At 45.6% G+C, this 19,744-nt stretch overlaps 1 protein-coding gene across 1 annotated transcript in view; it reads right to left on the bottom strand.

Annotated features, from left to right (window-relative positions):
* SLC25A43 (solute carrier family 25 member 43) overlaps positions 1 to 19,744 on the bottom strand; it is a gene marked incomplete at its 5' end in the record, with an annotated part of 47,452 nt that extends 27,708 nt beyond the window's left edge. The window contains 3 exons of the mRNA XM_007953357.1: positions 8,201 to 8,373; positions 12,168 to 12,409; positions 19,581 to 19,744. Of these exons, the coding sequence (XP_007951548.1) occupies positions 8,201 to 8,373; positions 12,168 to 12,409; positions 19,581 to 19,744 (579 nt within the window). The remainder of the gene's footprint in view (positions 1 to 8,200; positions 8,374 to 12,167; positions 12,410 to 19,580) is intronic.

The following is a 19,744-nucleotide window of genomic DNA, read 5'->3' on the forward strand; positions in this document are numbered from 1 at the left end:
CAACCTTCCTTCCGAGGAGTGGCTGGTGGGTTTGAACCGCCAGCCTTCTGGTTAGCAGTCAAGTGCCTTAGGCACTATGCTACCAGAGCTCCTTGCCTGTAGGGTAGTGAAACTGTAAGGGAGGTGGCTCCCGAGACAATGAGTACAAGCTGGCATGATCAGAGCTGACTGGGACCCAAAGAAGTAGGATCTCCTGGAATCTTCCACAAGTTCTGAGTGAGAAGGAGAGGGATGGGACCAGGACATTGAAATTCCTCCCTCCAAGGCTCACCCTATTGTTATTACCAAGATTAAAATTGATCAGCCTCGACATGGAGGGGTGGATCCTAACTTCCTTTCTTTGGAAAGGAGGCGGCACCTTATACCATGAAAGACTATACAGCTGCAGAGCTGGTTGAATTGGCCACTAAATATCAGCAAAAGGGAAAGGAATCCATGGCTGCCAGGATCCTATGTCTGTGGGATACCAGAGCAGACAATATTACTTTAATCGGCTTAGAAATCCAAGGAGGGGTAGCGGTCGGTCGCTATGACGTGGATCAGACTTGATGGCAGTGAGTTTTTTTTTTTTTTTAAGAAATGTCCACAATGGCCTTGGTTACATCCCATCCTGCTTTATGGCAGCGCCTTTATGCCCTCATAAATGAGGGACAGGTTGTTTCTTTAATAATGAAGATAATGGCTGCCTTCAAAGCCGCCTGGCCAAATGAGGGGGATCTCCCTTTTTCCCCTCTACTTTGCTGTGATGGAAGGAACTACAAGAGGTCATTAGAGAATGAAGTATGAAACATGCTATATATGCTGAACATTAACAAGGGCCAGATAATGAATTGCTTATGTATGGCTGGAATTAAAGATTCCATTTTGCAGTTAGCCCCTAACCAATGGTACGGGTAATCTAGTTTCCATGCTAAGTCCCATGGTAGGTCACCTGGTGTCCCAAGCTGCCCAGGCCACCACCAACCTAGGTGAAACAGGAAAAGTGTGTCATCAGACTGTTAGAGCCATGGGACAATAAACCAAAAAGGTAGGTGAAGAGGAAAAGAAAGTCAAGGGTCCTATCTGGGTGACATGCTGACAGTTATGGGCAGAGTTGATAGCAGTGGGGACCCCCAAGGAGAAAACAGATAAACAACCTAATATACTCCTACTGAGACACTAGCAGCTTCTCAAACCTGAACAACACTTCACACCAGAGGAGGACACATCAGTGCAACCCAGTGCGCCCCCCCCCCCCACTTGGGAGGCTCCAACTCCTTTGGATTGGGGTGGAGCTGAGACATATATTGGTTCCTACACAATTTGCAGATAATTTTAACATTGTTGACACTGGGACTGAATGCACCTTAATTCATGGCAACAGACATAAATTCCAAGGCCCGTTAGGTGCTATAGGTGGATATGGAGGCAATACAGTAAAAGTCCACAGCGTTCCCCTTACCTTACAAGTTGGGAGATTACTGCCCATGAAATATTCAGTGTATATTTCCCCCTTTCCTGAACACACTGGGAATGGGTATCTTGGAGGGAATAACTATCATGACAGTGTCTGGCGAGTTCCCACTCCAAGTAAGGACTATTAAGAAATGGAGACCCTTCCTCTCCTTTCCCCTAGTCGAGTGGTTAACACCAAATACTAGTACCAGGAGGACATGAGGAAATCACTGTTGCTATCACAGAATTAGCACGGGTAAACATAAGACCAACCCATAGCCCTTATAATAGTCCTGTGTAGCCTGTAAGAAAGCTGGATGGAATGTGGTGGATGACAGATTACCGAGAGGTAAACCATGTGATCCTGCTGTTCCAAACATTGCCTCCCTATTGAATGCTATAAGTGAAAATCGTATCATTTTGTGTTGGACCTTGCTAATGCCTTTTTTTCCAGCATAACTATAGGCACCCAGAGACAAGAACAGTTTTGCCTTTGAATGGAAAGGTATTAGACCTTTGATGTTTTATCCGAGGGCTACTTGCCTAGTCAGTCCTACAATCTGCCATAGGAGCTCTGGTGGCACAGTGCCTAAGGCACTTGACTGCTAACCAGAAAGCTGGCGGTTCAAACCCACCAGCCACTCCTCGGAAGGAAGACGGGGCGATCTACTTCTGTAGTGATACCACCTCGGTAACCCAAGGAGGGGTCACTATGAGTCAGGTCTGACTCGACAGCACATAACAACAATACGATCTGCCATGGTCTAGTATTAAGGGATTTAGAGCACTAGAAGAAATTGGAGGATGTTTTTCTGTTATTTTTTATTGATGACATCATGCTAACTTGTAATTCTCTTTCCCTTCTGTAAGAGACTACTCCCCAAGCGAGGATGGCCTGTCAACTTTTCCAAACTGCAGGGACCTGGCTTGTCTGTCTAATTCTTGGCTGTTGTGTGGTCAGGTAAGACAAAGGCAGTCCCTGTGGCAGTCGTTGATAGAATCCAGGCATATCCCCTCCATACTAAGGTTAAAGACTTACAAACATTCCTAGGTTTGCTTGGGTATTGGAGACCCTTTATAGCCCCACCTAGCACAAATCGTAACAGCCACTATACTGCTTGGTAAAAAAAAAATGGGGGCTACATGGGGTATATCAAGCTCTGGTGGCGTAGTGTCTAAGGCATTTGACTGCTAACCAGAAGGCTGGCAGTTCAAACCCACCAGCCACTCCTCAGAAGGAAGACTGGGCAATCTACTTCCATGGTGATACTGCCTCGGAAACCCAAGGAGGGGTTGCTATGAGTCGGATCCAATTCGACAGCAGTGAGTTTGGTTTTTTGGTATATGTGGTTGAGGACATGACCAAGAACAGGCTTTTCAAGCTGCTAAAGTAGCAGTACTACAAATACAGGCACTCGGAGCCACAGAGCCTAGGCAACCTTGTGATTTGGATGTGACTAGCTACCCTGAGGACTTTGGCTGGGGCTTGTGGCAAAGGCAAGAACGGAAGTATACGCCTCTAGGCTTCTGGTCCAAACTCTGGAAGGGGCCAAATAGATAGAGCCCCTTGGGAAAACAACTGTGCACAGTTGATTGGAGTTTACAACACATAGAAAACATTACCAAAGCGGCCCCAATAACTGTAAAAGCTGATTATCCCGTTGCTGAATGGGTGAAAGAATTCAGCAAACTGCAATTGGAGGAGGCCCAGGCAGGGACCCTAGCAAAGTGGCATGCCTACTTGCAACACCATAGTACACTTTCCACCAGCTCCTTAAGTGACAAATTGCATCAAATTTTAGGCCTTGTTGTGTATGTGGCAGAAGGCCCTGACTCTACTGCACTTGAAGCAGCAGTGCTGCCTCCCAGTAGCCACATATTTAGAGTAGCCATGTAAAACCCAGCTTGGGTCTCATCCCCAAGACCACCTGGTACACTGATGGTTCTGCCTGAGGCAACCCACCCACATAGATGGCATGGCTTTACAACCCACCAAGGACACACCGTGGTTAGACCAAGGAGAGAGGCAAAGTAGCCAATGGGCCAAGCTAAGAGCAGCATGGATGGTGCTTATGCATGAAAATAGACCAGTTGTCTTGTGTACTGACAGCTGGCAGTGTACAAAAAACTTGCTCTGTCTGTAGGGCTGGCAAAGCAAAGATTCATACATAGCCAGTCACCCCTTATGGGCAAACAACTGTGGGCCAACATCTGGGCTAGGACTTTAGGACAGGACATCACCATTTCTCATGTGTAGGTGCATAGCCCTCTCACTTCCCCAGGCAATGTCCAGGCCGACGAACTGACTTGGCTGTGTGCCCTCACCACCTGCCTTCCTTAGACTGAGGTGGCTCAGTGGTTATGCCGCAAGACAGGGCACAAAGGACAAAGAACTTTGTGGACCATTGCCAAGGGAGTGGGCAATCCCCATCACCATGTCTCAAATTAAAGAGTCCTGCAATGAAGATGAGGCAATCTACTTCTGTAGTGATACTGCCTTGAAAACCCAAGGAGGGGTCGCTATGAGTCAGGTCGGACTCAATGGCACATAACAACAACAACAAGAAGCAGCAATGACTGCCCCCAGTGTATGCCGGAAAGGAAAAAGCCCATTCCAAGGGAGATGGGGCATATGCCCATGGCTAATCCTATGTCCAGCAGTGGTAGATTGACTACATAGGACATGTGCCTTTGTCAGACGATTGCTGCTTTTCCCTGACCTGCATAGACACTGCCACTGGTCTTTTACAAGAGGATCCCTTCAAATAGGCTCCACGGGGATCCACCATCCGAGGCCTCACCTGGCTGTGCACCTCATATGGCATTCCCATGGACATCAACAGTGGCCAAGAAAGCCACTTCACTGGCCACGAAGTACAAGATTGGGCAGATGCCAGTAATATTACTTGGCACTTCCACCCGCCCTATAATCCCACTGTGGCAGGCCTCATTGAGAGAATGAGTGGACTGCTAAAACAAGATCTATGAAATGAGATCCACTCTTTGCAGGAATGGACCCAACGACTACCAGAAGCTATATGGCAAATCAACAAGTACAAGAGACAAGGAGTATCCCAGTGTCTACCACCTGCTGACCCAAGGACTGCAGCAAATGAACACAAGTTACAGCTACAGAAAATAACAATCTTTTGCCTGCTGTTGGCCACAAAAACTACATCCTCTTGCCTTTGCTATAGGACCTAGACCCAGGGGACCATGTGATTAAACTTCCCTGGAAATGTCAAACAGGACCTCAGTGGTTTGGATCTTCTTCTTCCTGGAAACTAACAGTTTAAAATAGTGTGTTTTAACTGTAACACCTTGGCTACACCCCAAACCCCATATATCCTTAGAATTTATAATCCAGGACCCACTTGTTTAACAAAAGGGAATTATATTTTGAGCATTTGCAACCTCCCTTATTCTCACCCTAGATTACATGTTGTTTGCCATCTAATCGGATCGACTCATAGCGACCCCTCCTTGGGTTTCCGAGGCGGTATCACTACGGAAGTAGATTGCCCAACCTTCCTTCTGAGGAGTGGCTGGTGGGTTTGAACCGCCAGCCCTCTGCTTAGCAGTCAAATGCCTTAGGCACTATGCTACCAGAGCTCCTAGAGTGTGGGCCTGGGCGTGCCTCGCACAGGGTGTGGGGGAAGCTGCGCGTTGGCGTGCCAGAGGCGGCGTCAATGGGTGTGGTGGCCCAGCGCCACAGTGTGCATGCGCAGGGCAGACCCACCACGGTGGCCCTCCCTAAAGTAGAGGGCCCTGTGGGTCAACAAGTTTGGTACTGTAAGCCCAGACTGATACCATTAGCAGGAATAATTTTAACTCCCTCTTATACCACTGCTTGTGTTTTGTTAAACAATCATGATTTATCTATCCTAGTGCTTTTAAAATCTCTTTCTTGTCCTTAGCATTTCAGGTAATGTTTTTGCCAGTTGGGCCATTATGGTCGCAAAAGTTCACAACCAATCGGATTGCTGGGTTTGCGGTGAACTACCAACTTCGTCTGCTGTGGGTCTCCCTTGGAAACTATATCCAGCTAACCAAACTGCCTGGGCATGTTTAGAAGACTGGCGTAAGACATCAGGCAACATAGACCCCTTCTATCAATTCCTGAACAAATGTACTATCACTCTTCCATCCTATAGTCATACAAAAGAAAGATTATTTACTTTAGTGCGGGAGCAAGTCGATGCCCCACGTCCCCAAGGATATGCCATTTGGGATGGAGTGGGATGGCTGACTGCTGTGTCCATACAAATAATCCAAAAAGTACCATGGTGCATAGAAAGAAACACTACTAAGTACAGTAACAATATGGGGTGGCTTGCCCCACACATGTGTGCCCAAATTCTTAAGATAAATAATACTCTTTGGCTAGGAAAACAAAATAGCAATGTTCGTGCTGGGGCATTCCCCTCTCCTTGGGGATGGCTCTGGGCTTGTGGAGAACATGGTTGGCCATACTTACCTTATAATTGGACTGGACGTTGTACATGGGGCCAGCCATACATACCTAGCACCATTTACAAAACCCTACCCACTCGCCCCTCTAATTGGGACACTTTTTACAGCAGATACAACCGACTGCTCAGGACCAGGTGGTGGTTTTACCCTTTGACTTTTTTATCCCCTAAGGTAGTAACAACAGACATTGAGTGGCAAATAGAAGCTTTAGCCAAACACACAGCTGCAACCGTTAATGAAACTTCACATGCTGTTATTTTACATTCTGCTGAAACTGCTGAAATTCGTAAAGTGGTGTTGCAGAATCATATGGCCTTAGATATATTAACTGCTGCTCAGGGTGGGATTTGTGCTTTGATTTATACTGATTGTTGCATTTATATTCCTGATCATCAACATAATATTACTCAAGCTTTAGAAAAAGTTCAAGCCCATACTTCTGTTATTCAACAATCAAGTCTAGATCCTATTTCTGAATGGCTAAATTCCCTCTCCTCCTCTTGGCGAATATTTCTTTATAGTGTATTTGGTATTTTACTTTTCCTCCTTTTCTTTTGTTTTGGCCCATATTGCTGTTCTAGTTTATGGTTAGAAAGCTCCAACGCCCAGGTTCAAGGGATAAAGCGGAAGAGGGGCGTGTAGATTGTACGGGCCATTTAGGGGCGTTGGGGTAGGGTGGAGTGTCTGATATAGGCCTTCAAAACCCCTCAAAATGGCTCCTGTTCTATCATCCTAAACTTTGTACTCCCTTTCTTTGGCTTCCCCTTCCTATACATTCCTGAGGCAGCCAGCTTGCAGCTGCTGACACCAACACCTTATCAGGAGGGACAACCAACATAAAGAAGTTTATTGTCAGCAGAACATCTTGCAATACCTCTAGAGGGTGGCTGACCACCTACCTTGGCCAGCAGCCAGACTAGTCTGGTTACTTATGCCAACTCCCTAACAATGTCCCATACTAGTATAAATATTAGCAGGATGGGATGGGGGAGTGCTGACCTCAAGAGGTTGGACCAGCCTGTTGCCAGTGCTGCTTTCTTGTAAGATCTCCTAATAAACTCAATGCCTTTTTGACTGACTCTGGGTCGGTGTTTTGGTCTCTTTGCACAAAGTTATTCTGAGGCATTTGCCCTCTTGGGTCTGAACTCCAAGAGTGGCCTGTTTGGATTTGGAGCCTGCCCTACTGCACAGATGTGGCTGTAACCCCTCAACTGTATTTGAATCAATCAGATTGTCTTTTCTCAAAATTGGTTTATTCTAGGCTAAGCCAATTATTTTATTCACTTTGGAGCCTCTGATAGCAGGCTTTTGTCTCTGTAGTCTGTAGGGAATATATAGGAGTTTTCCTAAGCCCAATCCCATGATAACAGTGATCCATTTCAAATGATAGTTCCTCAGTAAAGGAATCAGGGACTATTGGACACTGACATCTGTGTTGTTATCTTATGCTGTTGAGTCAATTCTGACTCATAGTGACCCTGTAAGACAGAGTAGAACTGACCCATAGGGTTTCCTGGGCTGTAATCTTTATAAGGAGCCTTGGTGGTACAGTGGTTAAGTCCTCAGCTGCTAACTAAAAGGTCAGCAGTTTGAACCCATCAGCTGGTCTGCAGGAGAAAGATGTGGCAGTTGCTTCTGTAAAGAATTAGTCTTGGAAAACCCTATGGGGTAGTTCTACTTTGCCTTACTGGGTCACTATGAGACAGAATCTGAATCAGCTTGACAGCAGTGGGTTTGTTTTAATCTTTACGTGACTGGAGCAAATCATCAGGTCTTTTTTTCCATGTGTATCTGCTGGACAGGTTCAAACTGCCAACCTTTCCGTTAGCTGCCGAATGCTTAACCACTGCACCATCAGGGCTCCTTCTGATATCTCTAGTTCTGGCTTATTTTCAGTCTTTCCAGTGTGTTTCAAGGAGGTAAAGAGCCGCTATGTAAGCCAAAGAGTGCTGCGTTTTCCCTGTGGAGGCAGCAAGGGGAGTGAGAGCCAGGAGGCTGCATTCTACTTCCAGTTGGTCTTGGAGGAAGGAGAACCACACATAATGTCATGGGTATGAGGGCCACAAAGAAGCATGGAAAGAAAAGTGGGTCTCATCTGGAGGCTTGGGGGGAGGGCAGCTTGGGCTAGAGCCAGTAGGCCTGAGGGTAGCAACAGACTGGCGTGGGGGTTTGCAATAGTATTTGTATGAGCAATTCCGATCTCCTTGGAAACTTGGCATCACTCAGGTTCGGGGTCCTTTGTGCTTGTTACCCACCCACAAAAAGCTTCAAGCCACTCCCCCCGACTCCTTACCTGCATCTTTCTCTTCACCGTGTCAAAGGGGAATGAAAGGGTCTGGGTCACTGCAGCAGCTAGACAGACATTGACAAAGTTCTGGAGGATAGAGAATCGATCTCGGGGCCCATTCCAGATTTTCTCTAAGTTCATGTAAACGAGAAGGGAACCAGCAGAAAATGGAAGAGCACCTGCAAAACAAGGCCAGAAAGAGGCTGCCCATGTTTGGAGAACATAAAAGCTTGGGGAGAATCTAGGGAAAGTAAAAAGGAGGGGCCGTGGGTTTATTAGAATTAAAGATCACTCCAACTGAAGAACATAAGGGAACTTTCTTGGGTGATGATGATGATGATGTTATGTGCCATCGAATCGGACCCAACTCATAGTGACCCCTGGGGTTTCCAAGGCAGTATCACTACGGAAGTAGATTGCCCAACCTTTCTTCCAAGGAGTGGCTGGTGGGTTTGAACTGCCAGCCTTCTGGTTATCAGTCAAGTGCCTTAGGCACTATGCCACCAGAGCTCCCTGGATGATGATAATGTGTATATTTTGATAAAGGGGTTTGAGTCGTTTGTCAAAATGCATAAAATGGTTCACTAAAGATTTGGGCATTGTACTGTATGTAAGTTTCAATTAAAAATAACTATACACAAATATTACAATCTAGTTGATGATACATGCTAAAGGGTTTAGGTGTAAAGTGTACTGATATTTGCAGCTTAGTGAAATCATCAAAAAAATAAAATGGACTAATGAATGGAGAGGCCACTGGTGGTTCAGATAGGATTCAGATAGGATTCCTTCCATGTGGGAGACCTCAGTTCGATTCCTGGCCAATGCACTTCCTGTGCAGCCACCACCCATCTGTCAGTGAATGCCTGAGTGTTGCTATGCTGCTGAACCAGTTTCAGTAGAGCTTTCAGACTAAGACTAGGAAGAAAGGCCTGGCAATCTACTTTGAAACAGCCAGTGGAAATCTTACGTTTCACAGAGGTCTAATCCACAACCATTCATAGGGATGGCTCAGTACCAGATAGGGCTTCATTCTGTTGTACATGGGGTCACCATGAGCTGAGGGCCAATTTGATGGCAGCTGACAATAACAATGACTGGCTAGAGAAGAGAACAGATGGACAGATACATGATAAAGCAAATAGAGCAAACTGTTAATTGCAGGATCCAGGTGGTACGTATAGGGGTGTTGACTATTCTTTCAGCTTTATGTTTGAAATTAATAAAAATATCAATGTTGAAAAAAAATCACTCACATACACAAAAAAACCCAACACTTAGCGAGTAGCACCTAATCAAGTTTTGGAGGCTAGGAGGGAGTGATGTCTATCTGGGAAAGAAGCATGCGATGAAAACTGGGAAATGAGAGGCTGTCATAGTGAGGGAGGTTACTTGATGGCACCTTTGGTAATGACATGGTCCTATCAGGGCTCAGTGGATCCTACAGTGTGTAGCATAATCACCTTTCTAGGAAAAGATGGAGAACCAAGTAGTGCAGTAGGTGGTACTTTGACAAACTTCCAGAAATCCTAGGAGCTATCTTAAGTTTACACAGGGACTCAATTTCTCTTTCAAAATGAGATTTAAAAGAGGCGATGGCACAAGTGGGCTGCTTCACTTTAGAAAAGAGTAATCTTTATTTGATAAAGTTATTCAAAATTATTCTCCAACCCCTCTGTTTACCTTCATTCAGAAAGCATTTGTGGAGCTTCTGCTATGTACTTGCCCTACACCAGGTGCTAGGACTACAAAGAGAAGTAAGTTAATTGCTGTCTTCAAAATGTTCACTAGGGAAGGAGACGGCCAGGAAAAACAAATAGAACACCCCTGATTTGTGCCATAGTAGGGGGCTATACAAAGTTCTGTAGGTACAGGAGGAAGAGAGTGATTAATTTTGCCAGGAGGACTCAGGAATGACTTCACAGAAGTTTTTGAAGTGGGTCTTGAGGAATGAGTAGGAGTCTATCAGGCACCAAGAAAGTGGATAGGCACTCGTGGTAGAGGGAACAGTATGTGCAAAGGTGTGCAGTTTATGAAAGGAAGTGGTATTTCCAGGACATGCAAGTATATCTGTATGGCTAGAGCATGAGTGCTGGTAGGGACATGGCAGAAAATGAGGTAGGACAGGTTGGCAGGGCCAGGTCAGAAGGATCTGCTATGCCATAAGAAATCTGGGCTCTTCCCTGGAGCTCAGAGGGGGTCACTGGAGGTTTTTAAGGAAGGCAATGTAATGAGGGTCGTGAAATGATCAAACTGCATTTAGAAAAATCACCTCATGCAGGCAGCAGTGTACAGGAAGGACTGGAGCAGGAGAGACCCAAGACTGGGACCTGGTAGCAGCCTCTTGCAAGAATCTAGAGGAGAGAAGAGTGTGGCCAAAGGCAGAAGGCATAGGGATAGAGAAGGTGGGGATGGACTTGAGAGCTAAAGGGATCAAATTGACAGGACTTGGGGACTGTCTGTTGTGAGAATGGTGCAGGAGCAGGAATTGAAGTGATTCCTAGGTCCCTTCTACCTTGAGCCACTGAGTGAATGGAAGGTGGTGGTATTGTTCACCAGAGAATACAGGAGGAAGAGCAGGTTTGAGACAAGGACATGAGGTTTAGTCTGGAATTTGAACCTTTGTGGCACAAATGGTTAATGTGCTTGGCTTCTAACCAAAAGGTTGGTGTCCATCCAGAAGCACCTCAGAAGAAAGGCCTGGCAATCTACTTCTGAAAAGTCAGCCACTGGAAACCCTATAGGGCACAGTTCTACTCTGACATCATGGGGTTGCCATGAGGTAGAATCAATCAATGGCAACTGGTAATGAAAGTATCTAATAGCGGATAGACATTCACACTCTACTGGGAATTGGTATAAGTCAGTGGAATTACATTGCTAAGTTCTTCCACTCTCTATCTCTGTGACCTTGGACAAATCACTTAGCTTCCCTAAGCACCTACATCCTCATCTGTAAAATGAGGCTTAAATGAGACTGTTTACAAAGCATTTAGCAAAGTACCTGGCACATAGTAAGCACCCAAGAAATGTTAGTCATTGTTGTTATATAGAGATTGGGAGTCATCAGTGTATATTGATGCTTCTTTAAGCCATGAGCTTAGATGAGGGCATCTAGGAAGGGTATACAGGGGGAGAAGAAAGCTAAGGTGGAGGGTGAGAAGAAAGCTAAGGAAGGGAGTTCAAGGTGATATGTAGGGGGCAGGCAGCATCAGATGAACTAGGGGAGCCATAGGAGTCAGATGAGAAGGAGCTTTCAGAGAGGTGGGAAGATATCTAGGAGATGGTGGGCTCCTAGAAGTCAAGTTTCCATAAGAGAGGGTGATCAAGCTTATCAAATGCTGCAAGAAAGGTCAGATAAAGGATTGCATATTTACTGGATTCAGCAATTAGAGGGCCTCTGGTGACCTGTAGGACCTCTGGTGGCACAGTGGTTAAAACATTTGGCTGCTAATGAAGAAGTTGGTGGTTTGAACCTACAAGCCAGTCTGTAGGAGAAAATTGAGACAATCTGCTTCCATAAAGATTTACAGCCTTGGAAACCCTATGGGGAAGTTCTACTCTGTCTTATAGGGTCACTATGGGTCAGAATTGACTCAACGGCAGTGGGTTTGTTTTGGTGAGCTGTGTGTGTGTATAGCCCTGGCAAAGGGATACCTGCCCCCCCCCCCCAACACTGAAGACTTCTTCCTGCAGTCAGATAGGGAATGCTTAGGCTCATTTCCCTACCAGTTTGTGTTAAGCCACCTTCACTCTCTGCTTTAGTCCTCTCTCTGGGATTGAACTGGCCAAAGTTAGGACTGAGGTGTTATGGTTATGGAATAGAATGATGCTAATTGGCTTTATATGGATTGAATCCATACAAACTTGACCTCAGTAAAACTGATTTAACTGGTCACAAAGGTATATAATACATTTTTATATATCAAAGGACACAGCCTTTGCTTAGACAAGGTGAGAAGTTCCATCTTACCTAAAACAGTGAGGGAAACCCCTCGGTAAAGAGCCAGGAACCCTTCCTGTTGATAAATAGTAGAAAAAGCATGGAAGATGCCCTTATAAGGTGGCTCCAGCATGCTCTGCACAATCAGCCGGGTTTTGATGAGGTCTGTAGGATATGTCACAATGGTGGACACCATGCCTGCGAGACTTCCAGCCATGATGGAGCTCCATTGGGAAATATGGCCCAAGTCATCTGTGAACAGCATGACAAACCTGGGGGAAAAGGGGGGAAAAGCCCAAGGGGATCAATTACAGATTGGGCTAGAGTGTTCTACACTGCTTACTGCAACATTTCCCAGCATTTAAGGAGCTTTACAAAGTGAAAATTACTATGCTCATGTGTTAGGGTTAATTAAAAACAAATTTACTTCTACTATATCTATATAATGCTACTTAGCTGTATGGTTCCTGGATGGCGCAAACAATTTGTGCTCATCAACTAACCAAAACATGGCCAGTTTGAACTTGCCCAGTACTGTCACAGCACAAAGGCCTGGAGATCAGCTTCTGTAAAGAATACAGCCCGGGAAACTCTATGGAGCTCAGTTTTATTCTGACACACATGGGGTCACCATGAGTCAGAATCAACTTGATGGTAACAGGTTTGGATTTTCTTTGGTTTTAGTGAGCTCTAAGGAGTGAGCTCCGGTAGCATAGTGCCTAAGGCACTTGACTGCTAACCAGAAGGCTGGTTGTTCAGACCCACCAGCCACTCCTCAGAAGGAAAGTTGGGCAATCTACTTCCGTAGTGATACTGCCTCGGCAACCTAAGAAGTGCAATAAGGAGTGCATGAGGGTTGTATCCTTTCACCATACTTATTCAATCTGTATACTGAGCAAATAATCCGAGAAGCTGGACTATATGAGAAGAATGGGAATTCCAAAACACTTAATTGTGCTCATCAGGAACCTGTACATATACCAGAAGACTGTCATTTGAACAGAACAAGGGAACACTGCATGGTTTAAAATCAAGAAAGGAGTGCATCAGGTCATATCCTTTCACCATACTTATTCAATCTGTATGCTGAGCAGATAATCCAAGAAGCTGGACTATATGAAGAAGAATGTGCATCAGGATTGGAGGAAGACTCATTAACAAGCGATATGCAGACGATACAACCTTGCTTGCTGAAATTGAAGATGACTTGAAGCACATACTGATGAATATTAAAGACTACAGTCAGTACTATGGATTACACCTCAATATAAAGAAAACAAAAATCCTCACAACTGGACCAATAGGCAGCATCACATAAATGGAGAAAAGATTGAAGTTGTTGAAGATTCCATATTACTTGATTCCACAGTCAACACCAATGGAAGCAGCAGTCAAGACATCAGATGACGTATTGCACTGGGTGAATCTGTTGCAAAAGACCTCTTTAAAGTGCTGAAGAGCAAAGATGTCTCTTTGAAGACTAATCCAAGCAATGGTATTTTCAATTGCCTCATATGGATGTGAAAGCTGGACAATGAATAAGGAAGACCAAAGAAAAGTTGATGCTTTTGAGTTGTGGTGTTGAAGAATACTGAATACTGAAAGTACCATGGACTGTCAGAAGAATGAACAAATCTGTCCTAGAAGAAATGCAGCCAGAATCCTCACTGGAAGCAAGAATGGCTAGACTTTGTCTCACCTTCTTTGGTCATGTTGTCAGAAGGGACCATTCCCTGAAGAAGGATATCAGGCTGGGTAAAGTGGAGGGTCAGTAGAAAAGGGAAAGGCCCTCAATGAGATGGATTGACACAGTGGCTACAATCTTGGGCTCAGGCATAGTAGGAATTGTGAGGCTGATGAAGGATTGGGTGTTGTATTGTTGTACACAGGGTGGCCATGAGTTGGAGCCAACTTGATGGCACCTAACAACAACAATAAGAAGGAAGAGACGTCTAACTTTCTTTTTATTTGTTGTTATTGTTGTTAGGTGCTGTCAAGTCAGTTCTGACTCATACTGACCCTAAAGACAACAGAATGAATCACTTCCTGGTTGTGGTAGTTAAGGTTATGTGTCAACTTGGCTGGGCCTTGTCTTGAGTGGCTTGGCAGCTGGATACAGTGATTTCCCATGATGAGATTGGTAATCAACTCCATGGTGGAATCTACTGTGAGCAGCTGAGTAGCTGCCTTAGGGATGTGGTCTGCTTCCAGTACATAAAAAGAAGATTTGAGAAAGGTCTTGAGCTTTTTGGCACATCTGGATCCTGCATCTGGCTGAGTCTTCATCTCAGTGGCCTGTTAGGTTGTCTGCTGATCTTGAGACTATTTCTGGACTTAAACTAGTGGCCTGCTGTGTTTGATGATCTTGGGACTGTGGCATTTTCCTTGTTGCCCTTGTGTTTGTTAGTCTCAGCAGCCAGCAGCTGCCTGAGTTAAGAGACTCCTCCAGCTTCAATGGGCTGGGAACAAGAGACAGAGCTGAAGCCCAAGGTCGAGGAGTCTTCACTCAGCCCTTAGAGCATGTACTTTGAGCTTGGACTTTTAGCTTCCAAAACTGTAGGAGAATAAATTCCTGTTTGTTAAAGCCATCCATCTGTGGTATTTCTGTTAGCATGGCACTAGAAAACCAAAACCTATGTCATCCTCACAATCTTTGCTATGGTTGAGCCCACTGTTTGTAGTCACTGTGTCAATCTATCTCCCTGAAATCTTTCTCATTTCAATTTTAATGCTTTCTCCTTTTAGCTACCTGTCAACTTTGGCTTGCCTGTGAGGAGTAAATACACAGAAGTAGTTGGCAAACACTGAACTGGAATGTACACCATCAGTTCTGTTGAAATGTGAAAGGAATGAAGTTGTTTGAATTAATGATTTTGAGCAACCCTAATAATTAGACTTTAAAAATATTCTGGGTTAATGAGTATAAGAGAAGACGCTCCACCTCACTAGTTATCAGGGAAATGACAAATCAAAACAATAACAAGATACCATTGCCTAGCCAGCAGACTGGCAAAGATGAAAAAGTCTGATGGCATCAAGTGATGGTGAGGATGTGTGGAAACAGGAACTCTCACCAACTGCTGCTCAAGGGTACATTGGTATGGCCACCTTGCAGTATCTAGTAAAACAGACAAGACACGTACTTTTATCCCAGAAATTCCACTTCTAGGTGTATACCTTAGAGAAACTCTTGGATATGGTCATATGAAGACATATACAAGCATGTTAACTGCAACATTGCTTGTCAGTGTGAAAAAACTCAACACCAATAGAATAGATGAGTTGTGTAAGCAGCATCAGACTGTTGTGATCCATAGGGTTTTCACTGGCTAGTTTTCAGAAGTAGATCACCAGGCCTTTCTTCCTAGTCTGTCTTAGTCTAGAAGCTCGGCTGAAACTATTCCACATCAGAGCAACACCCAAGCTCTCACTGACAACTGGTGGCTGTACTTGAGGTGATAATCAGTTGTGGAGTCAAGCTGTGGGGTATGTACTATTTGATGCATCTGAAAACCATCCACTGTAGTAAGGTATTATTCATTTATTACAAGAACCTAGTTCCTAATAGGCTCTCCTGAGTAAAATCTTGGTCCTAAATGCAAGTAAGCAAATATATCAGCTGTGGAACAGTGAACAGAACCCTGGAGTAGGAGGTCAGAAGACCTGGTTCCAAGCTCTGGATCTCCCACTCATTGTGTCTGCAGACAAGTCATTTTAATCACTCTATCCCTTGAATATTCTGGATGTTTATGCTATGTTCAAATAAATGATCATTAACTCGTATCATGAGATCCATGATCATTGGCCATATCACTCAACTGCTTTGCAAATTCATAGGAAAGAGTAGAAATGAATCAGGGTAACAATGTACCAAAGTGTCAACTTTATGGAGGAACGATGGCACTGTGATTAATCAACCACTTTGCTTTCTGTCTAACTACACCTTGCCATTCACCGAAATATGTCCTTTTAGTTTCTGGGGGCAGGGGGATGATCTTGCAAGAAAAAAAATCATTAGTGAACCTAGCCTGGGGAACTACCTGTTCTTGCTTTCCCACCCATCTTCTATTCTCCTCTCCACTGTCACCAGCCTACTTTAGGTATCCTCAGCTGCCACATAGACTAGTGCAACATGTTCCTAACTGGTCTTGCCGCCACCTAGTCTTCTTCCTCTCTAGTCATCCTACTCTGCCAGCAGGTGACAATAATTCCTGTTGAATTGCTTTAATTACTGCGCTCCCCTGGCTCAAAAACCTCCCACAGTCAACCTTGCATACCAAGTGAAGTCCAAACTTCTTAACTTGGCTCTCCAAGATCCCATTACAACCAGCTTTTCCAGCTATGTTTACTACTCTGCTGTAGACACACCTCATGCTCTAGTATGCTGGATGTGTGCCTGCCTCTACGCCTTTGCTCAGTACATAACTGTAATCTCTCTCCCCATCTCTGCCCAGCAAACACCTACTCATTCTTCCAAGGCCAAACTCAAATATTTTTTTCTCCTCCATGAAGTCTGGGTGGTACAAATGGTTAAGTGCTGGGCTACTAATGGAAAGGTTGGAGGTTCTAAACCCACCCAGAGGCACCTTGGAAGAAAGCCTTGGTGATCGGCTTTGGAAAGGTCACAGCCTGGACAATCCATGAGACTTCCTTGAGTCTGAATCCACTGGAAGGCAAGTGGTTTGGTTTGGTTTTGTGACAAAGAGGGTGAAGTGAAGAGCAAGTGAGTCATTAAAACTTATAGAACTGTTTGTAGATTGCAGAACAGACGTTGCTAAGGGCAAAGGTGGGGTGGAGAGGGAAGACAGCCTTGACAGAAATTCCATAGTACCTTCCCTATCCAGAAGGAATTCCGTGTCATAGTGGTTAAAGCATTTGGCTACTAACCAAAAGGTTGGTGGTTTGAACCCACCAGCTGCTCTGTGGAAGATGAAGCAATCTGCTTCCATAAAGACACAGCCTTGGAAACCCTATGGGGCAGTTCTCAAAAAAAGAAAAAGAAAACCAGATTCACTGCCATCGAGTCAATTCTGAGTCCTATTGAGTTAATTTCAGCTCCTAGCAACCCCCATTGGGTTTCCAAGGCTGCAAATTTTTACAGAAGCAGATTGCCTCATCTTTCTTCCTCAGAGCAGCTGGTGGGTTTGAACTACCAGTCTTTTGATTAGCAGTCAACCACACACCACTAGAGCTCCTTATGGGGCAGTTCTGCTCTGTCTTAAAGGGTTGCTATGAGTTGTAACAGACTCAATGGCAGTGGGTTCCCTACGCAGAGGAAGGAAAGGTAACTTCCCTCTCAGGCATACTGCTGACCTAGAGGAGTCAGTGATAAGGATAATCCCATTGGCCTTGTCAGCTGCCAAGTGGGCTTTCCAGCTCTGGCCTCCAACGACAAGCATAGACGCAAACTCCTTTGACTCCTAGTTAATGCTAGTTTTCCTGATTGTGAGCTGTTTGACTAATTCCGAGCCAAGCCCAGTCTTCACAGTTGGCACTGTGCCCACTGAATGAGGAATACAGGCACCATCATCACCCCAAGTACAGAAACGTCTCCTCTTCTGGAACTTCCATCACTACCTTCTCCTTACAGGCTTGTTTCCAGTTAAAATGAAAAGGTCTCTATGCTTTGAGAGAAGCTTGAAGGCTCATAGTACATTTACATCTTTAGATCTTTTCCTAGGAATGTGGCCAGTGGCCAGGTAGGGGTGAGGCAGTAAACTGAGGGGACTGTTTGTAGCTTGAGGGGGGAGGCTGCAATCCCTATTGGACCCCAAATCAAGCTTCACTTAGGTGTTGGTGGAAGGTACAGGGGCATCCCTAAGTGGCACAAATGGTTAAGAGTGCCTCAGAAGAAAAGCCTGGTGATCTACTGAAAAATCAGGCATTGAAAACCCTACAGCGTGTGCTTCTATTCTGACACATGGGAGGTTGCCCCGAGTTGGAACTGACTGCATGACAACTGGTTTGGTTCGGTTATTTTGGGGAGTAGAGCTCTGGTGGTGCAGTGCCTGAGGCATCTGACTGCTAACCAGAAGGTTAGTGATTCAAACCCACCAGCCACTCTGTGGAAGGAAGCTGGGGCAATCTACTTCTCTAAAGATTTATTTCTCTAAAGATTTACTGCCTTGGAAACCCAATGAGGAGCTACAAGTTGGAATCAACTCAATGGAAGTGGGTTTTAGAGACTTGTGGCCTTTTTTATTTTTCTGCCAAGGGATTGGGCGCCCTTCCTCTAACAAGCATTTTCTTCTGGAGCCTTTAGTCACCCGGACACATACATACACACACCTTCATGTGGGTCTCTCAGGAGGGTCTCTCTCCTCCTAAGCCAGCCAACGCACATTTGTTTTTCCCAAGTTGGTGGAAGATGGGAATGGTTAGGTGCCATCTCTCTGGACAAGCTCACCTTTTCCCTAATTCAACCTTTTAGCTGGTCAGCCCAGCAGGTCTCTCTGGGCCAGGGTGGTGCTCCACAAAACCGCACCTGTTGTTGTTAGGTGCCGGCAAGTACATTTTCCAATGGATTTCAGACTCGTTGTTGTTGTTATGTGCTGTCGAGTTGGACCCTACTCATAGTGACCCCTCCTTGGGTTTCCGAGGCAGTATCACTACGCAAGTAGATTGCCCCATCTTCCTTCCCAGGAGTGGCTGGTGGCTTTGAACCGCCAGCCCTATAAGACAAATTAGAACTGCTCCATAGGGTTTTATAAGCTGTAATCTTTAGGAGAGCAGATCACCAGGTCTTTCTCTGGCCGAGCAGCTGGTGGGTGCCAAACGCCCACCTTTCAGTTAGACACCCAGCGCTTAACTGTTACACCACCAGAGCTCCTTCAAATTGCACCTGAACAACAACAGATAACTGAAAGCTGTTGCCATCAAGCGGATTCTGACCATAGAAATCCTATAGGACAGAGTAGAACTGCCCCATAGCGTTTCCAAGGCTGTAATCTTTATGGAATAGGAGCTTTGGTGTTGCAGTGGTTAAGTGCTTGACTGTTAACTAAAAGGTCGGTAGTTCGAACCCACCAGGGAGGGAGATGCGGCAATGTGCTTTACTAAAGATTACAGCCTTGGAAACCATAAGGGGGCAGTTCTACTCTGTCCTATAGGAATCAGAGTTTACTTGACAGCAACGGATTGGGTTTTGGTTTTGGAATCTTTACAGAAGCAGACTGCCACATCTTTCTCCCGTGGAGCCTATGGTGAGTTTGAACTGCCAACCTTTCAGTTCGCAGCCAAAAGCCCAATGAAACTTGCAAAATTTCAGGACTGCACTTTGGGAGCCAAACTGCTCCGAGGGGTTCCCACGTGATCCCGAAGGGTGCTGTGCCCCACTAAAGAGCTCTGCCCTAAGAAGCTGCGCAGCGTCCGCCTGCGGAACCCCTCGCGGAACCCGGCGCAGAACCCCGGCCCCGCCCGCCCGCGCTGGCTCTAGGCTCTTACTTGCGGTAGGCGGCCAGCTGCACGGCGCTGCAGGGGAAGAGGCGCAGGCACGCCACCCCGTTCCCCTTCCAGAGGGCCCGCGGCCCCTCGGCCCGCCACACCCAGAGCGCCGTGGCCCATGGTCCCCGGGCGTGGCCGCGCATGGCGCCGACCTGGGCCAGCAC

Source organism: Orycteropus afer, unplaced genomic scaffold (assembly GCF_000298275.1).
Source record: "Orycteropus afer afer isolate SDZICR_OR568_19922 unplaced genomic scaffold, OryAfe1.0 scaffold00387, whole genome shotgun sequence".
In the NCBI taxonomy this organism is placed as follows: domain Eukaryota; kingdom Metazoa; phylum Chordata; class Mammalia; order Tubulidentata; family Orycteropodidae; genus Orycteropus; species Orycteropus afer.